Here is a 27,019-nt window from a genome sequence, read left to right as displayed (position 1 = left end):
GGCTGGAGGTCTTGGATATGGTATTGATAAAGATAGAGTGTTCAAGGAGTGTCAGCAGTGTAGTGAGACAAAGTGCCGGAAGGTGTGTGGGATGTGGTAGTCGTGGATATTTCGGGGCCTTCAACTATGAGGGGAGCTCAAAGCAGTTATGTGGTGGTGGTGATGGATGTTTTATTAAAGTGGCCGGAGAGGGGTGTGTTGAAGGAGAGCAGTAGAAGGAAAATTAATCAGTTTTTGGAGTCTGTGTTTTGGCATGAGGGATTTCCTAGGAATATTTCAGAAAATGGTGCATAGTTTATTAGCAAGGAATTTGCACCCTTTTCCTAAGCGAATGGCATTCAACATTCAACTTCAGCATTGCATCACCCGGAAGGATAATGCTGAGGTTAAGAGGTTCAATAGGATGGTGATGGTTACAGTGAGGATGGCATCAGTGTCGGGAAATTAATGGAAACGAGCAGTGATGGAAAGTGTATTTCAATATAGGTTGGCTTCTCATGATACCACAGGAGTATCACCTTTCAAGTGTTTACGAAGGAGGAAGCCCAACACTACGCTTTGTCAGGGTTGGTTGAGGAGCTCAAAGCCTGTAATGGTGGACAAAGGGATGATGAAAAGCAGGAGGATGGAAAAAGGCGAAGGAAAGATATGATAAGTTGTTTTGTGTGAGGGACGTGCCGACGAGAGCGGAGAGCGGGGACGGTAGTGAAGGTAAAGTTGGAGAGGAATGTGCAAAGGCATGTCAACTTATTTAAAAGTCATGAAAGTTAAAAAGGAATTTGGGGAATGCAGGGAATCTTGAGAATGTCTTAGTGTGAAGCAAAGAAGGTGGCGAAAGTACCTGTGGTTTGACAGACAGGATGAGTGACCATTGTTAGAACAAATGGGAGGAAGTGCGTTTACATTTGTAAATAAGTAAATCGTGCATTGTTGTTATTGTGGCCAGGAGGTGAGGGTGGAATGAGAGGTAAGAGCTGGAACATGGTAGAGAGGTTCCAAATTAGAATGTGGAGAGTTGGCAGGAGTGTTTACATATGAAGAGGTGGTTGGGAGAGCAAGAGAACTCGATAGGAGGCTGGGAGGTCTGGGCTGTTGTTATTTATCATTTGCGTTGTGCAAAACATGCTCAGAGGTAGCAGAGCGCTCACAAAACAAAAGACCTGCACACACAAGAATAGAAGCAAGAACACGCACACAATCATAGCCAGAAAAAGAAAAACGTGCAGGAGAACCAAACAAACAAGTAAGCTAGTCAATTAAAAAGAAAGGTTTAAAAAAGGTTCCAAAAAACAACCCCACATTTCAGGTAACATAGCCTTTTAAAGCTTAGGAGTGGCATAGTCAAAAGCACACAGACCGTGTGACATCCGGTTCACTCTCTGCACGGGCTACACATTAGCCGAATCAGACCTCAAGATTGTTCGAACAGGTAACCAGGAAATTCTTTCATACAAGTAACTGGGGGGGTAACACCACATGGGCATTTAAGAGTGAGAGTAAAAAAGCCGCAAGGCTATCCAAGCTTCCACAGGTAGCCAGTGAAGTGCAGCCTAGCCTGAGAAACACGATCTTTTCTTCGCAATCCTTCAACAATTTGCACAGCACTATTTTGTATCACCTGCAATTTAGCCCTTACTTGTTCAATCCAGCAGACTACCACCGTAATCGATGTTAGTCCCAATGATGACAATTGCTAGGATATCACAGCTCTCCTTAGAGAGAACGTGTCTAATCTGGCTTAGCAATTTAAAATGGTATGCTGAAGTTAAAACATTGTTATTGATATGGACCTTCATGGACATTTCAGAGTCTAAAAAGACATCAAATGTTTGACCTTTATCTGCGGTCGGAATGGTACATCCCGCAATAAACCAGTGTGCAAAAAGTCCAGTTGATGGAGCAGCCACACGCAAGTGTCACTCGCCCCCATTTGTGAAAAATGTTTTGTGGATGACGCGCCACATTTCAATAGTGTACGTTTTTTGTTCTAAAACTTAAACTTTGCAGAACTGCAGCTCTGAGGGAAAGGGTAACTAAAACCCCGTAATCATAGAAACATTGCTCATTTTGAGGGGTGTCAACATTGCTTACTTTGAGGGGTGTCAGTCTCAGCCGCAGAGTTTTGAAACACTGCAGCTTTTTAAAGCTCACATTACTATTCCTGTTATTACTGGACAAATGCCCTTGGTTTACGTGCTTTATTAAGGGTTTGTATATTTTTTTTCTTTAGTATGTGAATTGTACACTTTCCAAGCCATTTCTGTAAAGTATTTTTTTAGCACTTGAAAAGACAAACAAACGCATACTTGCACCAAACAGTGCAGACAATTTATGTCAAGAGCCAAAATCGCATACAGGGTTCAAACCAAAGCTTCAAAATCAAACAAAAGCGTGTGGTCCTCGGCAACTAATTCTATCTGACTATACCTTATCTGCCCAATTAGGGAGGCCCTAAAAGTTAATCATTTTCACAGAGCACCATATGAAATAAATACCTCAATCATGGTTAACTAGAATATAGGTTAACTAGAATATAGTGTAACTAAAACATAATAGTCACGGTGACTATTCCCATATTAAACAAAGCAAAAAGGTATTCGTCTCTTGGGCAAGTCCTGGCTAATTCAACTTCCCATGAGGCCGTCCCGTATAAAAGCTTGATATCACTTTTTGTGAGGTCACTTCTACCGATGTCAGGACATGTGCAAATTAGTGCCCCTCAAAAAAATGTTGCTGCACAGTGCCATAGCAATCCCAGAAGCGGGATGACTAAACACAACAACACGCTTCTATCACGGCCATCCTTTGAACTGAAAGCAGTTTGTTTCAAAACAAAAATGTTGAAGATCCATGCAAGACAACACAACCTAACGTTTCTCCAAATACTCGCCATTTTACCCATCATTGATGGGCCCTAAACATGCTCTCGTTTATGCATGCCCAATGGGCTTTCGTGTCCTCGCCAGTGTTAAATATTGGAGCCTTTTCTGAATGCCCAAAATGCTGCACAACAAAGAACACCACTTCCATTTCGGTCCCAACATGACAGTGTACAACTTTCGATTAATTCACAGTCAGCGCTGTTGAAATAAATAGATGCCTAAACAGCGATGACGTGTAACAGGTTAGTTATAAAGTGATGGTTTCATGATTAAAAGGCCTGCAGAAATGTTTAAATAAAGCAAGGAGCTGTGCAGCCAAACGAATGCACACACAGCAGCAATGTTTGGGTTAATAACATGCACCAGCGAGAACGAAGCATGACAAAAACACAACATGCTTGATTATTGGAATTCTGAGTGTTGCTGATCTTTAAAACTTTATTGCGCCTCCTATAGTGAAAATATATTTATGAGACCAAGCTGAAGACACAGGTTGCACAACAAATAGGGTCCACAATTGAACCGGATCCTTATAAAGTAAATATGTACAATTTTCATCAATACAGGAAAAACAAAATATTAAATCACTGAATTTGCAAGATTCATCACAAAAGTCTATATAAATCATCACATAAAACATAGGAAATCGTCAATTACAATAAATGGTGAATTCACAAAAAAATGTTTGGATACATTCAACACAATTCAAGCAATGTATCGGTTCCTTATTATTGTCAGATAAAACAAATGATCTCTCTGTATATATCCAAGAAGGTGTCTCGACATGTTTCAGTTCTTGGGAATCACTCAGAACATTCATCAGGAGTGTTGTAAAAGTCACGAAAATCCCAATAAAACAATTGTGTCCTGTGTGAAGAGAGAAGCTGTATACGTGCAACATGTGGGTGTAAAAGAAGGGGGAGCAGGGGAGTGGTAAACTCAAAAAGTAGCTACTTTAATTTGTCAAATTCCCTAAAAAGGTGAACAAGAGGACCAAAAGGAAGGACTCATTACCTTCAGTGGCGCTGGTGGGGGCTCACAACTTAAGTAGATTAGGTTGTAGTGGTCTGGTAAGTAGCTCCTAACCTGTAACTAATACACGCAAAACGCTCATTAATGCTTTTCGAATGAGCAAAAGACAGTACTCAACATAGCTAAAATGGTACAGAAAAGTAATTAGCAGAATGGCGAATGCACAGTGAGAATCGCCATATAGTTCACCTATACGCCAACAAAACCCTGCTCGCTCAATGATAGAGTAGGGCAACCACACTGGAGCAATGTCGCTGCTAGGTAGTATGCTGCTATAAGTGGTCTTCAGGCATCAAAGTGAGCATATGTGGAAAAACAACAGCCCCTGAAATTAAAAATTAGCCGAAGTCACTCTCAGTGGAACAGTAAACACTCCCTCATAATGGACATCAGGAAAGTAAAGTATGGAGAGCATGTCTCAAAAATAGATAAATATAAGGAGAGGAACGCGAGAAGAGTGTCACAAGAATGGTATCAAATACGGCACAAGAGCCTCCATCATAGCGTGGAGACCTGTCTCACCAAGAAGAAAATAATAACTCCTCAGGCTATTAAAGGTGTGATGTTTAAACCATAACAGCCTGTAAGTGAGCGGGTGAACACCAAAAGCCCACCCTGTCATGTACCTTGTCCACAGTGAAAACGGGTGGGAGTTATATTAAATAGCAAAAACTCACGCATCCGAAATGGATCAAGGGTCAAATTGTCTGCATTAACTCAGACGTTCGTCACTGATAATCCTGTGTAAGTATCTATATCGGGAGAATTGCAGGAGCATAAATAACCTCCCCTGTTGAGAAACTGTTCCCTGCAAGAAACTCGAAAATGGAGATGCGCTTAAACAAAAGTGGCTTACCTAGGGTCATACCAACGAGCGTGAGGAGGAAGTGCTTACTGCTGAGTCAGTGCGGGCGGGCTGGACCTCTGTGTCTAACTAATGAGCACGCGCCTTGTAAGCTTCTGTATTAAAGCTGTCATGGCAACCCGACGCGCAAGCCTATACGAGTTGAGATTCACTACGAGTTGAGATTCACTACCTGGACCTCGATTGTTCTTGTCCGCCATCTTTAAATGAAGTAGAGATCAATGGCCATCATTACCCAACATAGAAAGGGAAGCCTCAAACTGCATGTACGGTGATCCCCAGTGTATACCTGAACTATGGGAAAGACCAATCTCTCTAGTAGATTAAACTAAGCCATTCTGGATACGTTTGGCACGTCTGAGTGTAAAAACGTTATCTCGTATTAAACTTGCTCTTGTGAGACCCCAATGCCCATTAATACTCAAAACCACACTGATGGCTGTTTAGATAGAACCTGTGTCAAAGTCTCACGGGTCAAGACCCCTTAATGGTTTGATGAAAGTGTGTAAATGGCGGTGAGCGGAACCGTCTGGGTTATCAACGTGGAACACAGCCACCCTTTATAGCTGTAAAGGCGGTCAGCGGTAATGCCATCAATATAGGTGTGCACGGGTACATAGTGACAGTTAGTAAAAGCCTGTGGAGCCTTTTAGGTAATGGTCCGCAAAAGTGGAAAGGGGTTCCAAAACGGAATTTATCCCCGCCACAATGGGTCTACCAGGTGGTTTGGTAAGTGTCTTATGAACCTTCGGTAGAGTGTAGAAAGTGGGGGTAGTGGGTTAGGTGTTTATCGGAAAATCTGTCTCTTGTCTGGAAATCCACTCGCGTTCTTTAGCTTTTGTGACTTTCTCGGAAATCAGCTGCTGAAGTTCTTTAGTGGGGTCTTCTCTAAGCCGCATGTAATAATGACTATTACCAAGTTGGTTTTCACATTCTGTCATCACTATCTACGTCATGTTGTTGTATGAACATGCTTGTTACCTATGGAGATTGTATATGCACAGTGCTATGTACTATGGCCCATGTTCCAGATTGTAAATTGACTTTCTATGTCAAGAGCGTGGCTATAGATCTAAGATATAACTTCAGATATAGAATACTAAGAACTGTTTTCGGATGAACTCTAATTGGCATGTACCAGACTATCTGAACTAATTGTTGTTAATTATGAGACTATGTACCCCCAATACACATGTATTTTTAGGGACTTCACAAGTTTTTACTAACTGTCACTATGTACCCGTGGACAACTATACTGATGGCAGGACCGCTGACCGCCTTTACAGGTGTAAAGGGTGGCTGTGCTCCACGTGGATAACCCAGACGGTTCCACTCACCGCCATTTACCCACTTTCATCAGCCCATTAAGGGGTCTTAACCTGTGAGAGTTTAGTACAGGTTCTTTCTAAACAGCCATCAGTGTGGTTTTGAGTATTAATGAGCATTGGGGGTCTCACGAGGGCACGTTTAATACGAGATTGCGTTTTTACACTCAGACGTGCCGAACGCATCCAGAATGGCTTAGTTTAATCTACTAGAAAGATTAGTTTTTTTAATAGTTCAGGTATGCACTGGGGATCACTGTACGTGCAGTTCGATGCTTCCCTTTCTTTGTTGGCTATTGATGACCATTGATATCGACTTCATTTAAAGATGGCGGACATAAACAATCGAGGTCCAGGTAGTGAATCTCAACCCGTCTAGGCTTGCGCGTCGGGTTGCCATGATAGCTTTAATACACAAGCTTACAAGGCGCGCGATCGTTAGTTAGAAGCGGTCCATCCCGCCCGCACTGACTCAGCAGTCTCCTGATGTCCATTATGAGGGAGTGTTTACTATTCCACTGAGAGTGGCTTTTCCGCATTTTTCATCACAGTAGCTGTTGTTTTTCCGCATACGCTCACTTTGATTGATGCCTGAAGACCAGCAGCATAGTACCTAGGGGCATACTACCTAACGGCGACATTGCTCCGGTGTGGCTGCCCTACTCTATAATTGAGCGAGCAGGGTTTTGTTGGCGTATAGCTGAGCTATATGGCGATTCTCACTGTGCATTCGCCATTCTGTTAATTACTTTTCTGTACCATTTTAGCTCTGTTGAGTACTGTCTTTTGCTCATTCAAAAAGCATTAATGAGCTTTTTTCATATATTAGTCACAGGTTATGAGCTACTTACCAGCCCACTACAACCTGATCTACTTATGTTGTGAGCCCCCACGAGCGCCACTGAAGGTAATAGGAGTCCTTCCTTTGGTCCTCTTTTTCACCTTGGGATTTTGATAAATTAAAGTAGCTAATTTTTGAGCTTACCACTTGTCCCCCCTTCTATTAAACGCCACAGGTTACACGTATACAGCTTCTCTCACCTTACACAGGACACGATTGTTTTATTGTGATTTTCGTGACTTTTACAACCTTCCTAATGAATGTTCTCTGAGTGACTCCCCAAGAACTAAAACGTGTTGAGATTCCTTCCTGGATATACACAGGGAGATTATTTGTTTTATCAAACAAACAGATACATTGCTTGAATTGTGTTGAATGTATCCATACATTTTTTTGTGAACTCACCACTGACGATTTCCTATGTTTTTTGTGATGATTTATATAGACATTTGTGATGAATGTTGCACATTCAGGGATTTAATACTTTAAAATGTTTCCTTTATTGAGTAAAATTGTACATATTGACTTTATAAGGACCTGGTTCAATTACTGACCCTATTTGTTGCGCAACCTGTGTCTTGAGCTCTGTCTCATATATTTTGATTGCCCTCTCCCCCTCCCGGGTATAGAGAGAGTAGACACTGCTTCCACCTCCAAGTGGTTCGGTGTCTACCGGGATTCCTTTTCATCAGTGTACCTCCTGTAGGGTAAAATGCATTGTGATGTGGAAAAGTGTCCTCTGCTTTATCTAATTACCTTGGATGTGGCAGGGGCACTGTAAACTTCTTAAGGTTATGGAGCTCATTTGGCACCGTTTACGCATAGCTGCAACCGTACACCCTGTTTTTGGGCGGCCAAAGTGGCGCGAGACAATTCGGCGCAAGGGTCGTTTGGACACAGCAGACATTGCAGCCCATGTACAAACGGCCCTCGTGTCAAATGGGCCTGCCTGTGTTAATGCTGATCTTCTGGCAATGGATTGTTGCAGCGAGGGCTGTACTGTAGAGTCCTAAAAAAAGGAACCCAATTTGCTCAGAATTGGCCGAACGTGAATACATATAAAACAGGATAGCCCTCCGTTTCGCTTCAAAATGCAACAGACAAATTGCAGCATAACATGCCCAATGTAGAGCTGTCAAATACCATGATGAAAACAATACATTTAATAAAATAAATGTAAGAACATTTCTAGCTTATTAATGCAGTCCTTATTTATAGATTTGGCCCAAGAGAACTTCCTACATACAATTGGCCAATCGTTCACTGGAAAATGGCACACCGAGCATGGCATTTACATGTGCAGTATTTTTAAAGTGCTAACTTTTTTAATATATTTTTTAACTAAGATCACTTTAGGAACCCGTTTTCACAGTAAGCTTTCCCTTTAGCACAGATCCTAATGCAGTGACCAGTTCAGACGGTTCAGGCGTGACTGCAGTAATTTCTTTTTCCAAGCTTCGATTTCTTCTCCCAGTGGTTTTATGGGCATTGAGGACATCTTGGACCATATTCAGTAATATGCTCTTGTACTATTGTATGGAAAATGTTGTCCTAGCCACACTACTATAATTTATGGCACACAGTAGCAATGTGTGCCATATAATGGGTTGCACACATTATGCATACCTTTCCTGAGTCTGTTCACTTCGCCCCATATGAGAGTGTGACAGTTTAAATCAGAAACTCCAATCATAGTAATGTATAAAGTTTATGATTTTAACCAAAATTACAAAATTTTAAAAGCAGAAATACTCTACATGTTGGCCCGGTGGTCCATGTATCGAATGCACCACCAACTTTTGCAATTAATGGGTAACATTTGATAACACATACGTGGATTTTGTACAACATCAACTCGATCATTTATATTTATTGTTTAGTGCTGTTAAATAGCACAGTAATACTTCATATACATTACGTTTCATTTTAAGCTTTAGTTAGCTCCTGAAATTCAAACAATTCTTATTAACTCCAATCCACGCCCTTAACTTGGTTATTATCCTACTGTATTGATGAGGAGGGGCTTCGGCTCCTCAGACTTGGCTAATGTCAGCACTCAAACCTTGGCTAATGGCGTGTCCAGACTCTTGACTCAGGTGGCCCAAGTGGGGCACTGACTTATGTAGATGTGGCATGACGCGTGAGCGCGTATGTACATACAAGTTTAGGATAATGGGGTCGCCAGTCAGATTCCTTGGAAAGCACGTGCCACCCCAGGTCACTGCTTGGACACACTCAATGTCATCACAGCGTGGGCACCAAAATGATCACATTGCATTGCTCTTGGTTTAAGATGCAACCTCCCATTTTAAACCAAGTGTATCACATTTTACAGGGACCGGCAGCATGCATTTGTATTTCCAATTGCATGCGTCATTTCAATAAATGCATTTTATGATGGGTAAACATTTTATAGACAAAATAATTTCCATATTTTAATGTACTGCATCTTTCAGTGTGTTATCTGGTTGAAAGTGTACTCCAGATAAGGTGCGTACAAGGCCTTTTTTTTTTGTTTTTGTTTTTTAACGCATGAAAATCTTGTAAATAGGACAGCGTTATTTTCCTGTGTACATTTACACACAAGTTTAGAGCAGGAGGCAGTGCAAAATTCAGGTTACTTGATAGAAACTAGAAGGCTTCTTTATATATTTATCTACATGGATGTAATTGCAAGCCATAATGATAACCTCTTAAACATAATGTATTTCTCTAAAGCCTTAAAAAAAAACTGCACACTGTGATAAAAGGAATGGTTTATTTCCATTCAGCTTCTGCTGTGTTAGTGCTCATTGAGCAAAAAGAAGCACTGTGCATATTTTCCGAGCATTTTAGGATTGTAAAATTAATAAGATCGAAAACTAAGTTACAATTGAGAATTAATATTTTGTAACAAATTATGCATTTTGCAAACCAGTATTGCACAATTGTATTTTTCAGAGTACCTGCTCCAATTATAAAAACAGTGTGTAAAATGATGACTATCCGCGATCTAGTTTACATCCATTCATTCTTGCAGTCAAGGGGGTACATTACTATACATGGTCAGCGGCAGCAGAGTCTTTGCTGAAGGGTGAGTGATTGTCATTACACCAATCACTGGTGTTCTAGCCTCTCAAATCTTCAAGACTACAATTAAAAACATCCAAGTCCTGACTCTTCAGGAAGTGCAGGCGCTGTTCAAAAACAAAAGAATGAAATTTACATTTGTAATTGAAATAGAAACGCAGCAAAAATGGTCCCTGTGAAAATCCAGATAGGTATTTAACTTATTATACCCCAGTCAACACTCACTTAACCAACCTCTGAAGTATGTTGGCCAATAATATAGCTCAGTTTGTTGAGCACTCGTTGCTGCGATAAGTGCGTGATCTGTAGGTTGCAGGTTAGAATCCCGTCAAGGTCAACTCAGCCATCCTTTCAAAGTCGATAAAGGAGTACCGACTTCGGTTTGGTGAGTATTGTGGTAAATATGTTCTATGTACAGCGCTTTGCCAAAAGCGCTATATAAATGCCCATGAGATTAGATATAGAATTTAGCATGGAGTCCTTGCTTTTCTGCACTGTTGTATCATAACAACTGTTGTATCATAACATTGGCATACCATTAGGTAGTAATAGCTCCAGGAAATGAGGACTTTATTAAACATCAAAAGACAATTCTGCTATTGAACCGTGTTGGGGAGAATGTTCAGTTTAGTGCTAAATTCCTCCCACTTTAGAGACCCCAAGCTCTTTTGTGAACTTTGGGACTTTGTACTTTCAATTTTATGTGTTTCTGTCTTTTTTTCTGGTTGTGCAGTCTGACAAACTCCATAGTCATTATTTTACATTGTGTCACATAGCACCTTCAGTGCAGTGGCACAGGGAAGTCTTTCAGATTTCCCAAAGGTTTAAATACCTTCTCTTGGATACACTACTGTTTCCAAGAGCAGTGAAGTGAAATTGACTTCACTTACATTAGCAACTTTCTAGACCCAGCACACACTATCTTACAATAGGGTGCTGGAGGGCTACTTAGTATCGCCTTTTTTCTAGCTTCTCATGTAACAATTTTATGTTGCCCTTTCCTCGATGAATGGCTGGTGGCAGTGGTTTACTTTTAACTACTGTGGTGTGCTTTAACCGTTCACAGCTGCAGTAAAGCACCCAAGGGTCTATTTAAACCATTTCCTTGTGGAAAGGTCCTTCTTGAGATTTACTCAAACCAGGTTTTGTATCTTTGTTCGTTTTGCCTTTGGCGGGATTCACGAGCGATGCCCGCCTCTGGCTCCAGGGTATCTGGCAGAGGCAGGAAGCAAGGGAGGTCCCCGAAACTCCCTGCGCTTAGTATCCTAGCAGACAGGAATGCACTCTTAGGTGATTAGCCGGCTCTCTGTCTGGCAAGGACAGCCACCCTGCTGGGTGACTGATAGCTAGGCTGGAATGAATGGGAGAACCCTACATAAAAGGCGAGGCTTCTTGGCTTGGAAGGCCTAGTTGACCACTGGACGAAGGAATCCAAAGAGGAACTTGGAACAGACACCTGCTGCAACTCTTGGACCGTTGGTTTGCCCGGTGATGCCCTGCTGCTGTGCTGAAGCTCCGAATTTGTTACAACTAGAGAAGCCCTGCAAGGATGACTTCTACCCTTCAGTTGGTGGGACCAATCAACTCCAAAGTAAGCCACCAGAACATCCTCTCAAAGCTGGTTGAATTTCCACTGCAGTCGCTGATGGAACCGAATAGCCAGGGAGAGGAACACTAGATTGTGTGCGTTGCTTTTAAGCTGACCAAGAGCTCCAGGAAGATCCTCCGGACTCCCAGGAAGCAGGACTGACCGAGCCTGAGCCACCTCAGAGTGCTGGACGCCAGATGCAAGGAAAGCCCATCTCAACAGCCAGGAACCGCAGTGTTGCTATTTACGGTAGATGCAAGGAGCTGAAACACTGAAATGCCACTTGTTTGAAGATCGCCGTTGCGGTCGGTGACCGTCCCATTGCAGTGCAGGAGTCCCAGAAGTCCTCCCTCTTGTCCCCATGACTGAGGCAAAGGAAGACCAGTATCTGCACAGGAACAGAAGCCATCTACTGCACTTTTCTTCAACCTAAAGGTACTGTAAAGGCTAAGAGAACTTACCTCTTGTTGTGTAACCTCACTTTGTCTTGGTTGCTCCTGTAGAGTTGCTATCAGCTTCTTTACCTCACAAGCCTAATAAGTTTGTGGCCCTACTTTGATTTCTTCTTTTCTACAAAGACTTCTGAAACATTATGCAAGACTTCTACTTACCTGCAAGAATTTCTTCAGCTCACCTCCTTGACCTTTGTCCAATGGACTTTGGCCTGGCTCCTGAATAACTCTTCTTTCCTCTGACCCTGTGTTTAGCCCTCCTTCCAGGAAGGGGTTAACTGTCTTTGAATTGGGGGTTACCAAAAGTACTTACCTGCTTCAGAATATTTGTGAGATCTCTTGTTTTATTCCAAATATCCCTTTCTTTGACATTCTCCCAAGTATTGCCCTAAATGCAACAGTGATATATTAATGTCCACAGTGTCCCAACTATTGAGGTCATCTGAGGGTGTAGGAGGTGTGTGTGCGCCATCCCAAACGGGTATTTGCTGATTTAGGGAAACTAAGAGTGTGTATTTGGGAGTGCATTTATGTCATTATATTACCCCTTCTTAAGAAGGCTTACTCAAACTGACTGGTAAATAAATTAATAATTGTTTAATCAAGAAACCTTATGTGTAAGAGTTTATTTGAATACTTGTCACTGAATCTCTCCAACTCCCCTACAGCTCACATTGACCCCTCTTGAGATAAGCCTAGCTGCTCAATACGCTACCAACCTGTGTCCTATTGCCAAGAGGTTGGGGTTGTTTAGTGCACCCAAAGGGTACTGCATACGATCTTGCCTAAAAAAAAACTCAAAACACACAATACAATTCATGCTTAGTTTACTGTGTAATTGGCTAGGTTTTTGTGTTTTCAACATTTAAATATATATACACAGGAGAGGAGATCAAATGTCCAGACGTTGGAGAAATAATGAAAAGGTGTATTCTGTCACAATGCAGAAAGCTACCGCATAGTAATGATTTCCATACAGTTTTTGCACATGTCGGCTGGATGTCACTTATATTTTACTCTTGCAAACGAGAAAAGTCATGTGTGCTCTCCATTTACTCTCAAAGTTTAAAAATAGGCGGTAAAATACTACCACCTCAAAATCTTATCTGGAGCACTGAATGTATGCGTGATTAACTGTTCATAAATTGGCTTATGCAATATCTATTATTTTATTTGTCTACACACCATCCCCTCCCCACCTAACCAACCGATTGACTGCTCATTAATTATATTTAACCGATATATTAAAACCGATTTGACTCCCCTTGATTCCACATAAGAAAAGTGATCGTAGACGTTATGCAACTACTAATTGGTTCCTTAGCTATAAGCCAGACAATTCTTAGGCCCTGCACCCAAATATTGATTCACAAGGTGTTAGGACCCGCACTCAATTTTTTCATCACACTTACTGGCACTATAGAGAAGCTGGGGCGGAAGTGCTGAAGACAAGACTAAGTCACGGGAAATAGCACACAGACACGCACAGCGGGACTGAACAGCACAGAGAAAGGGGACTGAAGAGTACCGAGAAAGGAAGAGCCAAACTGGAGGGCATCTGCGTCCGGAGTTCTCGCACTCGCTCTGGCTGCTCTCTTCACATCTCCGTCTAAATAAATAATTCCCTCCTGCTTTCACTACCAAAGGCCTCCAGTTGCTAAAATTAGCTTTGCTCACAATGTGCGAGCTGTACACCTCCATGCCAAGGATTGATCTCCATAAGTTTCCCTTGGTTACATTTAGCCAATAAAAGCACAAATGCAAATATGTTTCCATGCTTAAGTTAATGCAGGTATGATACTCGTGTTATATGCTATTTGCATATTCCTAGCAACTATAAATGCTGCAGCCCGGGCTTCAGGGTTCTGCCTGCCCACTAAAAAGCAGCCAAATGTTCAAGCCCACCCTTGCTGTATTAGTATGCATTCGGACCTCTATGCCTCAAACGCAACAGGACACGTTTATTTTCTTGTAAAATACGACAAAAATGTTAATAAGCAAGAGCACTCTCTCCCAAACATGATTTCACAAGCGCCACTAGGTGGCAGATCGGATCAAAGATGCAGAATGAACAGAATTAACTCACACCCAAACATCCCAGCGTTAAAATGTCCCAGTGCCCTGCTGGCTGCGTCAAACAGGGCGCACCAAACCGTCCCACAACGAAATGGTCTCTGCAAAACGTCCTGCTCAGAGCTACAACTTCTAGTTTACGTCCCCTTACTTCCCCGTCGCCCCACTGCCTCCTGCTGGAGGGAATAGATAATAAGGCCGATTTTCACTCCCCATTTGCGTGTGGACATTTTTGCACACTGAATAAACGTCTTTGTAACCAACTTCAATATCATACAATATAATAAAAAGGCAAAATGTATGTTTGTCCAATGCAGTAATGCGCAGTAAAGACTGCCCACTTTGCCTATTGTCACCACTAGAGGTAGCTCTAGCCTTAGGGTATATAGGCGCCAGCACTCCGGGCTCACAGTCCGGAACATATTTGAGAGCCTGATAGGGTCATATTGCCACCTGTGGAGGAGCTTGATGGCATGCAGTTTGTATTGGCTCGTAATCGGCTCGAAATAGATGTCTGAGATGCCCCTCTACACAGTCTCAGCCACACTGATGGGTCTATTTCCCTCTCCAACTCATTTTCCCCCATCTCCGCCTCAGCTTTTCCGTGTACCCTTTCCCTGCAATCACCAGTTTTCTATACATGACCGAGATCAGGACCTTAATTTCCGTTCTTTTATCCAAGGTCTTTTCGAAAAGGAGTGAGGTCCCTCCGTCTCTCCATTTTCCACTTGTGAGCACCCCTTTCAACTGAAGGTATGAGAAGGCCGATAGTACCCAAGCTCAGCCCCCCATCCAACCCTGTTATAGTGACAAAGGTACCGTCCCTCCACAATTGACCTACCCGCTCGAAACCTGCCTCGAACCACGCCTGGAATCCCTCTGGGTTCGGGATTGCGTCACATATTTCTGGCACCCACAAGTGGCTCAAAGGGGAGGGCAAGGTCGTCACCTCTGCACTTCCATGCCCCGTCTCCACAAGTCCCATGTTGTTCCCAGAATAGGGTGGTTGCGGATTCTGTGGGGGAGCCTGCCTCCAGGCACCCACAGCCATTCCCGCGGCGGGGGACAGGTGGAGCTTGTCCAAACCTTGACCAAGCATACCCATCGGTACTCCCTCTGAATTCTGAGATGTGGGTAAGGACCCGCAGCTGTAAGGCTTTGTAATATAATATCATATTCGGAAGCACCACCCCACCCCTGTCTTTCAGTAAAGAATCTCCAAGGATATTCTCGGCTTTTCCCCCTGCCACAGGATTTTCACCATAGCAAACTTTATTTCCAGGAAAAATGCTTCAGGGACACGAACAGCAAGCATTTGAAACGCATAGAGGAACCTCAGTAATCACACCATCTTAAGGGCATTGAGGTGTACGAGCCACGAAACGGTCAATTGTCCCAATGTTTCTACATTGGTCGGAAACCTGGATAGCAGTGTGGGGAAGTTGGCCTGAAATAGGTCTCCCATATCCCATGTGAGGTTAATCCCCAAGTATCTCAATGTGCCCTGGTCCACCAATAGTCCCAGAGGAGTAAACCTATGTATATCTCTGTCCCCGTCCAGCGGGAACAGGACCAATTTCGACCTGGAAATCTCCATATTGTTCCATCAACCCGATTACCCTGGGTATGGGGGTTAGGGAGTTCTTCATATGCAAGAGCATATCATTAGCATATAACACTACCTAATAGTCCACTCCCCCCAACCGTGAATCCCTCTACCACTGGATCCTCTCTGATTCTCTGAGATAGTGGTTCTAGAGAGGGCGCAAATAGGATCGAAGAGAGAGAGGGGGCACCCCTGTCTCGTACCCCGACTCACAGGGAACCAGCGGGAAAAGCCACCATTAACAGCCATGCAAGCTTGTGGGCACCCGTAGACTGTCATGATACCCAGTCTGAACCTCGGGCCCAGACCCACTTTGCCCAGTACCGCCTTGAGAAAGCACCAGAAAGACTTATAAAAGCCTGCCGAGAAGCCATTTTTCCCTGGGGCCTTTCCCGTAGGAACCATTGCCACTGCCTTTCTTATTTCTTCAGCCATTATTGAGGCTTCCAATGCCTCAGCATCTTCTGGGGTGGGGGAGAGGGGCTGGGCAACTGAATTCCCTCCATATAATTTGTTATTTCTACGTGTCTGCATTGGTACCTGTTTTGTAGAGATCTTCGTAGAAGGACGCAAATGCCTCTCGGATCCCGTCTCTCCCTTGGTCTTGCATTGTATCCACCCCCTCTATGGCCGTCAACCATTGTTCAGCTCGCTGTTCCCTCAGTCTCGCGGCCAGCATTGCATGCGCTAGGTCTCCTTTTTCATAGAACTTTTGTTTCAGGAATTCCAATTTCCCGATTATTTGACCCTCCTCAAGGAAACGTAGTTCTTCCTGCTTCCCCCTCGACTCCATGACCCTTTCTTTCCTCCCCTCAACTGTGTCTCTTACCCTCTTGTCTAACTGGGTCCGCAACCTGTTTTCAATTAGTTTCTGCTCTCGCTTTTTCCAAGCCCCTTCCCTCCCTCCATGTCACCTTCCCAGCTTCCCACACCATTCTCCTAGAGACCTCCCATGTATTATTTATTTTGAAAAATGTAACAATCTCCTTTGTCAGCTCTGTATGGAACACTAGGTCTTTCCATAGGGATTTGTTGCATCTTCATTTAGACCCCCTGGGTATCATCCCTTGCCAGTTCAGGTGCACTAAAACCAGATCATGGTCCAACCACGTGATCGGGAAAACTGCTCAGTGCTTCCTCCCATTGACCTCTTGAGATATACAAGTAATCAATTCTAGTGAAAGTGCCATGTGCCTCTTGTGTATTTAGTCTCCTGAAGGAACATCACATCAAAGCCAGCTCTACGAAACTCCCTAGCTATTTGAGACCTCAGCGTCTCCACTTTCAGGAGGCCTCCTCCCTTGTCACCAAGGACTACAGTCAACCCCTATATATGGGTGACATGTTAACTTTTTATATTTCCTGGATCCCCGCATCCGTCGTCTCCTAGGTCCCTTGATCAACCACTGCCTGTCACCTGCCACCTTGTCTTCATGATTCTCTGAGGTGTCAGCTTCTCCTAGCAACTCTCCTGTGACTTTCCGAATGTCTTCCTCCGTTGTAAAACTGTATTTGTGGCTATCAAATTCGAAGGAAATGGAGAACGGGAATGCTCAACTATACCTCGCTTCTTTCTCATTTAGCCATTTGGTCAGGGGAGAGCACATTCTCCACTTGGTTAAGGTCAGAGAGGACAGATCCTGAAGGTCATCACTCTGGATGTGCCGTATGTGACCGGGCCTTTCAGCCTTGCTTTTTCAAGAATGTTCACTTTGTCAGCATAGTTGTGGAACATGGCGAAGACTGACTTCGGACCTCCCGCGGCCCTGCCCGCCTGGTGTATTCTTTCAATCTCAGCTTCGTAAATGGTGTCGTCTTCGAAGACTAGTTTTGTAACCTCATGTAACGTTCTCTTCAGGTCGAGTTCCGTTTCCCCCTCTCGATCCTAGATACCAAAAAGTCTGAGGTTGTTCCACCTCTCGCAATTTTCCAGATGATCCATCTTTATTCTGACCTCTTCCTCGCATATCTCCATTTCAGTAAACCGCATGTCCATGTGTGTCACTAGAGTATCGAGATGTAATGACGCCACTCCCTTCACAAACACGGACTCGGATTCACCCCCAGGGTTCAGCTCCTCATTGACTCCATGTGTCTGTTGGCCATGCTACGCCCCCCCCGCCCGTACCTTGCATCAAAACGGGTTTGGTTCACCACGCAGGAGACTGTGTCCATTGCGGTTCTGGCCACAATCCTATTGGCGGTTGCCCTGGCGACTGCAGGACGCCAGGAGAGCATCTGCAGCGACACGTGTTCAGTATAGGCCGTCACGTGATCCGTTGCCAGGGCAATCCGCATGAATACGGTTCTAAAGCTACAGACACTGCTTCTCAGCTGTCATCGCTGGCCGGCGAGTGGCATTCATGGTTGTTTCTTTGTCTTATTTTTTGGATTATTGGCTTTGAACACTGGACTTGTTTACGGATTTCCCTTTCTACCTGGTTGGAATTCTCATTTGACCCCGCACTGCATTTTGGACTGCCCTTTTTCCACCACCTTGGAACTGGGAACTGTGTGATATCCCGCAGCTGTTCGCTCCTCCGCCTCTTACCTGCCTGCAATCACCAGCACTCCCGCGTGGGATAGATTTCAGGTCACCCCGAGGCTGGCCCTGCGCCGATGCTGGTTTCCCGGGGGGGGAAGGGGAGTATTCAGGGGCTGCTGTTTGTTCCTCTAGGGCTGTTATCCGGTTCCTTCTCCGTTACACTACATCTGAGGGGAGTCCGCTTGTTGATGGTTCTGAAAGCGGGCACTGTTTGCAAGTTTATGGAGCTCACCCTCCTCACCCATGTGCATCGGAAAGGTGGTTCCAGCTGAAATAATTATTTGTGCATCCACGTCCCCAAATAGCAGCAAGCTTGGCACGGTGCGCTTGGCTGCAATGGCTAGGACGGCTTCCTCAGTTTCCCGGTCCTCTCAGTTTCCCTGGGGAAGCAGGCACACGCCCCTGAAAAGGGGGCCCCCTCACCTCCCTCTGGCTGCCGCCGAACCCTGAATGGCTCCTCCCTACAAGCTTGACCTCTCCTCATGGATTTCCAAGAAGGGAGCCGCTTTGCGTGCGCAAAATTTGATGACCCTGTATCTTTGGTTGGGCCAGGGACTAGCAATCACATAATCACTTGTATTCCTTATTGTGCCTTAGCAGAAAAGGCTAGGTGTGCCAACTGCGAGTAGTTGTGAGAATGCGTTGGGGGCTTCCCAGCTCGCCTTACTTACCGTCACGAAAGTCCACGAGTAAATGGAGCAAGACCGTGCCTGGTGGGATGCCGACCGCCAACCCTCCTTTAGCTGGGTGCACTAGTACGGGAACACGCAAGGGGGGCCCAACGGGACCCCACGCTATTATGTAGGCAGCGGTTCTCATCCAATGGCTCAGACCTGTGGGAGTTTTTAACACCATCCTTCTGCACCCACCATGCCAGAGCCAAATTATTTCTTAAGAGTCTTCCAAACACCAGATATACCAGGTCTCTTTAGGTTCCTGCATGGCGAGTTCCTCACTTTTTGGATTGCAGCAACATCTTTATGTCCACATTTTATGTCTCTCTTCCCCACTTGTCTATCAACATGTGTTTTACCACACATATACCATGGCTCAACAGGAGGGCATCCTTCGGTACTCCCACTGTGTTCCAGGAAATATAAAAACTTAGCAGTTGCCTTTTCCCCCTTTAATCTAATAGGATTTTTCTTCCCTCCAGAAAGTAATTTAAGAAGACTCCAATCTTGTAAATGGGGAGCCGATAACCCCCAGTGGGACACTTTTTGCACCTCAGTTATTGAGTAGCTCTGCGGGGGAGATTCTCTAGGCACTACCAAAGTTGTTCACATGTCAAAACTGACTTGGCATTTGCTTTTGTCCTTTTTTCAAATTGACTTCTATTCTCCGAATAGTAGTTTATAAAACTCAGTGTCGTAGTTGGAGTTCTAATTGCCTCCTGCTTTTTGCCACCGATCCGTGACACTTCGCAGGGGGGCACCCAAGGGGATCACCAAGTGTGACCGGTGAACTGGGGCAGCGGGAGCTCAAGTGTGGGGTATAGGGGTTTGTGCGCAGGGGCTGGTTTATTATGCCAGAGGTATACCTCACCTGGTTCTCTTGTCATCTTCAGGGGAAACGTTGCGCGTGATATCCCGCCTTCTCTGCGGTCCCAGAGGTGAGCTTCGGTGGGGAACTTGCAGGCCTGGAGGTCCTGAAGCAGGCCATGCTGATGTTCCCTTCCCTGCCTGGGAACGGGTGAGGTAGGTCCCCAGCAGGCTCCTGCAGACCCGGCACGCAGCAGAAAGCAGCGAGGCCAAAAGGGGTGCGTTTGGGCCGGACCAGCTGTTATTGTTAGGACGATGCGGAGAAGGGCTCTGGCTCCGTTGTGGTCAGCCTGGGAATGCCTCACTTGTTACTGCTCCGGCTGCACTGCACACCACTCCTCCCATAAGCGAGACGAGGGCGGGGTGAATTGAACTCTGCTAATCCCCGGAGGCCCAGGGGGACACCAGCCGTGGCAACGACACTGGTGGGCGTGAACCGTTGCTGTTCTCGGAACTCCTGACTGGCTCGGAGGCCAACAGCACACTGCTCCTCTCTGGTGGGAATGCTTCTCCAGACTCCTGTGGTCTGGAAAGACCAGAACTGGACCGGGGGTGCTTTGTAGGTTCAGGCAACACCAGGGGTTACGGGGGAATCTGTTCTCTTCCTCTGAGGCTTTCTGGGGAGGCTCTACCAGCAATAGGAGCGGTTGGGACAGACCAGCACTCAGGAGCCGTGCACTCCTGCACTACCTGGTGGCCAGTCGGGACGGACCATGTTTAAAGTCTGAATAAAGTGATTTGTTGACAGACGTAGACTGAGGCAGCAGGTAGGTGAGCTGCCTTTGTTGTTAGAATCCAGTGCTTCCTTCATGCTGGCAAAGTCTGTAACGTGTCCACAGCAGTGATTTATTTACCAGAGAGGAACTGGCTTCCTAGAAGCTGGCTGAGTTTGGCACAGAAGACCCGTAGACCAGCAGACAAGGTGAAGCTAAGCTTCAGTCCGCTTTTTAAAATGTAAATATTTTTTTTTGTCTTTGCGTAGCTCTGTTTTTCTGCCTGTTTCTGACCTGAAGTGCCTTCCTCTCTCTAGGCTCCAATACCTTTGGCCCCTCTCTTGGTCTTTCTCTGTGCCCGTCTCAGCCACTACCTGCAATTGTCTCCCCGTCTCTTCCTTTCACTATGTCTCATCTGCCTCCCACCTCTACCTCTGCCCACCACCCCTTTGACAGCTCTATGCAGCACAATCACAGGTTTGGCATCCTGTCATCTTTCATCACAAATGCGAGGGGACAGCTGCACAACTTTAAATCATGTTTGACAGACATATTGTGACCCGGCAGCAGTAGTTCAAGGTTCAGGCAAATCTACCGTTTTTCCCTTGGCCCCACCTCTTACGTTTCTGTAATACGATCCACATGTTTGGCCCTAGGACGGTGGATGCTGAAACTCACGTCATAAATGTATGAGGCAGGTTTGATGCGCTTGAAACCAGTGCTGACATCTCCCCCTTAGCTCTGTGCCACATACAAGATATGTAGCCAGCCCTAGCTTGGTATCCCACATAGCCATGCAGTTTGTCTATATCAATCTTGTGATTACAACATGAAAAGTGAGTGAAACTCCAAGACCCAGAACGCAAAGGGCAGCAAGCCAAACAAACACTTCTACGTTCTTGGGGGGGGGGGGGGAGTGTTTTTGAGAAGAGCCCTTAGGTGGTTGGGTTTCATGAAGTGCAATTAAATTGGAAACCCAGCTAGGACCAATCAGGTGCCATTACATCTTATTTTAATATTGTATTTGAATTACACATAAAGCTAAAAGAGAAAGGGAAATGGGGCTCTGAACTGAGACTCTTGTTGGCATACCAACCAGCAATGCCACGCCTGCATCCCACTCCCTCTATGCCCAACCACCCATCTAACTCCCATCCACCCAAATGCCACTCTCCCCCACCCACCCTAGCACCATTCGCTCTACCCCAACCCACCCTATCTACCCCCCCAACCCACTCCCTACCCCCACCAACCCTACCCCAACTCTCGTCTCACACCCACCTTACCCCCAACTCTTTCTACTCCCAAACCCAGTCAACCCAGCCCACCCTACCCCCTCACCCATCACCTTCTACCCCACTCACTATCCCCACCCACCCAACACTGACTCACTCTACCCTCACGCACCCTACCCCCACTCTCTCTACTCCCAACCAACTCTCTTTCCCCGCCCACCCAGCCTAGCAACTCTCTCCACCCACCCGTCCCCCAGTTTTTGACCTACACCCACCCATCCTACCAACTCTGTCTACCTGCACTCACCCTACCATCTCTCTAATGCCACCCACCCTACCCTCTCTTCTGCCACCAAACCACCCCACCACCTGTATCTCTATCCCTGCCCGTCCTAACCCCCTCTCTGCAGCCACCCAATCTTAACTCTACCACCTCTCTTTACCCCCCACCACCAAGCCTATAGCCTTTATTCCCCCACACTACCCCATCCTACCTCCTCTATTCCCCCACCCACCCATCTAACCCCTCTCCCTAGCCCCACTCATCCTGCCTCTCACACTCTTATTTCTTACCCTCTCACTCTTTCTCGCTCATATTTCCTCTTGGCCATAAACGCTCTCTCAATGGCTACCTCCCTTCATCTATTCCCCCTGCTCGTTATATGGCACACCTGCATCTCTTGTCCCATCCTCCATTAAAACTCTGCACTCTCCTCCTTGCACCCTGGTCCCTATAAATGCACACAGTGGTAAATGCCACTGCCAATGCTCGTTTTAACCAGTCTTAGTGGCGCAATTAGTAGATACGTGTAGTTAATTGGTTATGGACAAAAAGGTTGAAAGTTAAAGATGCCCTGGGATTTCCAACAATGGTGATGATGCTAGAAAACAGTTTGTCGTGTAAAAATGGCATCTTGATTGTTGCATTACACCATACCTTTCCCAAAACGGTGACATAAAATAAAAATGATTTTAAATAAAAATTATTTTGAATTTTAAAAAAACTCTCGGTACGTGACAGGGGTCCTAATTGCGGGACGGGCAAAACAGGGACGTCTGTTCAACTGAGCTCCAGCTGAGAAACGCCTCTCCTCTCTTTCTTTTCAGATCCACTAGAACGCCTGGAGACAGTTAAAATGACACTGGTGCGAGGTATAAATCACATTAACATAACGCACTGCACGCATCTGACCGTGTACATATAAACGCTGACACTGCGATGTCGCAATTGCTTCCCACGCAAAACCGAATAACGTCCCTCGCACTACTGACAACATGCAACTATGTCACTGTGGCCCAATGACCGTTCCATTCATCATCTGACTGCAATGCAGTGACGTCACTAATGCAACCAACTTCACGTCAAAGTCGCTACTTTTTACACCATTGCGACTCACTCAAGACAACGTACATATACATTTGGCACCCAGAACTACACATATTTCCAATAGAGAGATGCCAACTCACTAGAATAGGATTTCATGTCTGCAGCGGGATGGCCCGTGAACTGGAACTGTCCAGGCTCTCTTACTGAACTTCACAGGGTCCCTGTGAGCAACTCCTGTTTCCTCTAAAGTTCTAGCATTTTAGTCTCTCTCCGCGCATTGGCTGGTGGCAACTGGGACCATGGGGCTTGTAGTGTCCCTGACGCTGCTGCCCTCCCTTTCACTTCCGTGTCCCAGGAGTGGAGGATTGAGGAAGCCGTGTTCAGTTTAGCATGCTCCCAGGAGCGCTATTCAGAGAAGCGTTGCAGGTTAAAACAAGCCCGTCGAAGACTTACACTACAGGAACAGAATTTGGGAGAGCCTCTATAGACTACAGCCCCCAACAGGCCATGCAATTCGTGGCGGACTGCAGCTCCCAGCATGCTGTCTGGCCGCACGGCACTTACGTGTGCCGGAAGTGACGTCTGGGTTAGACGGTCAGACAGAATTGCTGTATATGCGGCATGAGTCTTCTGTTTAGGGTAGTTCGTCGCCTCTGGGCGCCGGAGACCAGCTGGATTTTAATCACTGGACAGAGGGCTCCGCGGTCAAGGGGATATGCAAAGAAACCCGGTAAGACCTGTGGAAGGTCAAAGTGTGAAATAATGGGATGTCCGTTTAATAGGGGGGCTTGCCCCGGATTAATGTTCTCAAGGGCATGGTTTTCTATGGGAGGGAACACATTGGGGTCATGTCACAGTGCCCCGCAGGGATTTGTGCAAATTAAACGTTGAATGCTACACTATTGAAAATGAAAACTGCGGGTCTGACCTCCGAATTTCCTACTTGAAACGTGTAGTCAGATAGTTTACGTCCTGGTTCGCATTCTATGTAGTCAAGACAGCCGTTTATTGAATGTAAAAAAAAAAAGCCCACGCCCCTTCAAAATAATCCCAAAACAAACTCACTCCCGCCAAAGAAGTCGAACATCCCACAATAAAAAGGTTACAATAAATAGCCTGGTTTAAACCGAAAAAAATCCCATCATGAAGAAGGGCGCAGAAAGGTCTTGTGATCCCTTTTGTGTGCAGTAGACTTTAAGTATACAACTACATTTATTGAAGTCAATAATTCAATTTATGTAACTGTGTTTCAATTGGCATATGATATGATAGGTTATTTATAACACGCACGTACACAGGGATCGAACCGAGGGTGCTTCTTGTCGTCTTGCTTGTAAGGCGAGCGCGTTACCCCTGAGCTACCCTCCCCTCAACTTTAATGTTGTGCTTCATTAAACCATTATGCATCCTATTTAAACACCTTGCTGATGTTGCCTTTTGTCCTTTTTGGTTCATATGATGGCACTAGTGCCACTTAAGTGGCAAAGCTTTGCAAACACAAGAAAGAAGCATGGGCTGATGGACTAGGCGATCAGGTGAAAAGAGTGTGTGTAAATCTTTCTGAAGGCGTCCAGCCAGGGGCATCTTGGTTAAGGATGAAAAAAGAAAGGGTGAAGACCTGGCCTTGACCAGCCTCTTTTCCTTTGAGCATTTGCCTTTCTCCCTGTTGTACCTGTGAGTAGTCCAATTACTGCACCGTCTCTCCACACTGTGCTAATCACCTATAATGCATTCACTTCTGCTGCTCCTACTCGCCACTCTACGCTTTCTCCAATCACATTACAACTTCCTCCTTCCCTATGATAAAACTCAAAACTCCCACTACTCTATCTCTCTTCTACCCCCTTCCAACAAACCAAGCCGATGAGCTAACCATACCTCCTCTAACACCTGTCAAACTCGCCTCTCTTTGGGCACCTGTGTGTGGCCCACAGAGCAGGGTATGGGCTGGTGGCAGCTCTATTCTGAATGTGATGGGTGCTCCGAGTATCCTCCATTTTTGGATACCCAGGCCCTGCCATTGGAATCAGTTTATTCCTGATGGCAGACGAGATGGCCCCTGTGGCCTCTTGCTTTCCATTGCCTGTTACCTTGTTTTCCCAAGTCCTGGCAATCCCTGACTCTGTCCCTTCCCCTGACTGGCTTTTGGGTGGAAGTTCCATATATGGCATTGTGGGGAAGTCCAGGCCAGACTGGCTGGAGCCTTCCCAGTGACTGTATGTTGTGGGTACACCCTTGGGGTGGGACCTGGGTGAATGGAGTGTGTGACCGATATACATTTCATGTTATGGGTGTCTGGTTTCTGTGACACAATGACTGAGACAACCCTGCCCGAAACTGGTATGAATGTAGTGTGGAGTGCTGAATGGCTGGGTGCTTGTCCCAATCCACATTCCTTGTTGTGAGTGTCAGGATGGAGAAGAATGGCCTGAATGCACCGTGAGCCTGATTCGCTGCCTGCTGAATGCCCTTTTGAATGATTGGCTGCCTGAGCTTGGCTCAGCAGTGTGAATTAGAGACAGAAGAGTATATCTGGGGACCTCTCACTTACTGGAATTGTTCAGAAGCTGAAGTCGAAACTTGATGCTTAACCTTGAAGCCCAGCTAGAAGGCTTTGCTGCTACTTTCCTTCGCTGAAATCCGAAAGCTGTTGTGTCTCCAAGAGAGGACCTGGCTAGGAGACCTCTTCCCGATCTACGAGAGAACATCGGCACCAGCTAACCTTCACCAATGCTCATTGGAAGTCAGTCATCGACCGAGGGAACATCGGCACCAGCTAACCTTCACCAATGCTCCCTGTCAGTCATCGACCGTAGACTGGGACCGTCTGGAATCTTAAGTGAAGCACCCATACATTGAAGTCCATTGTCGTCGTCGACCGAGGTTCGGAGGACCCCTGAAACCTCGTCAACCAGAGCTGTAACGCTCCATTGCCTAAAACATTTGCATCAAGAACTCCTTGCTCATCACCGTCAACCGCTTTGTCCCGCTGGAGAAAGTCAAGGTCGCTGCCTAACCGAGGAGAATCCGCCAGTGAGTTTCCCGCCATCTGAAGTCCTCAAAGACGCTGATGATGATCCGAAAGTCAGCTGTGGTCGAGTCCCGGTCGCCAACGGCAAATGCTTGATGACCCGATGCCCTTGCTGGGCCTGCGTTCTTCATTGACTCGTTGCGGCAACAAACTATCATCATCGAGGTGCACTGCACGCCTCATCCTCGCCGGACGTCCACGACCGATCGTCGACGGAACACTGCAAGGACTGAAGCTGCTGCCTCGACAACATTGTTCACCCCTTTCTTTGAGGAATCTCGACGATCTGTGCCTTCTGCCCTAAAGGGAGTTCACTCAAGAAGGATTCGTCGACGACCCGTCGTCAAATTCTGCGGAACCAGGTACATTGGGGTAGTAGAACATTTGTAGAAGAAAATAAGACTCTTCTAAACAATATATGAACTGGGCTTGTCAATATACTTTATTTACAGGTTGCCCAGGTTGGGGGGGGGGGGCGGTCCTCACACAGAACTGTCTCTTTGGTAGGGACAAGTATTCTGCCAATTGTTTAACCACTTGTTTCCCTCCTATGTCTAGTGTTGGTTCACATTGCTCTTAGACTTGTATGTCATTGCAACTGTCAGCAGTTTTTGAATTTCAAAGGAGTCCAGCGTGAATTGGGGTACCACATAGATATTGTATATATTTATCATTATAGTAATGCCTGAGCACAAAGTGTGTTATTGTGTGTGTATATATTTTGAACCTAATTTATATAAAGAACTGTGTTAGCACTAACATGGTGTGTGGACATTCCTATGTGGGGGCTTGGGGAAAACACTGTACCTAAGAACCAACCTGCATCTCCTCCTGAGAGCTTAAGCCTTGATGCTTGTCCAACGTTACCATATAGAGAATCTTGGCTGGGGTGCT

The 27,019-nt window shown here is 45.6% G+C and overlaps 2 protein-coding genes across 2 annotated transcripts in view; one reads left to right on the top strand and one right to left on the bottom strand.

The window, feature by feature from the left end:
* The window catches only part of APBA3 (amyloid beta precursor protein binding family A member 3), a 369,129-nt gene extending 345,734 nt beyond the window's left edge, over positions 1–23,395 (bottom strand). Inside the window, exon 1 of the mRNA XM_069649423.1 lies at positions 23,235–23,395. The gene's annotated coding sequence lies outside the window, so the exon portion shown is untranslated. The remainder of the gene's footprint in view (positions 1–23,234) is intronic.
* Positions 23,396–23,665: 270 nt separating this feature from the next.
* Positions 23,666–27,019, top strand: part of MRPL54 (mitochondrial ribosomal protein L54) — a 59,445-nt gene continuing 56,091 nt past the window's right edge. The window contains exon 1 of the mRNA XM_069649424.1: positions 23,666–23,824. Within this exon, the coding sequence (XP_069505525.1) occupies positions 23,716–23,824 (109 nt within the window). The 5' untranslated portion in view covers positions 23,666–23,715. The remainder of the gene's footprint in view (positions 23,825–27,019) is intronic.

The sequence above is a fragment of the Ambystoma mexicanum genome, chromosome 1p, assembly GCF_040938575.1.
Source record: "Ambystoma mexicanum isolate Mex_15411 chromosome 1p, UKY_AmexF1_1, whole genome shotgun sequence".
NCBI lineage: Eukaryota > Metazoa > Chordata > Amphibia > Caudata > Ambystomatidae > Ambystoma > Ambystoma mexicanum.
Note: the sequence above shows the minus strand (reverse complement) of the source record. Positions and strands in the feature narration are given on the sequence as shown.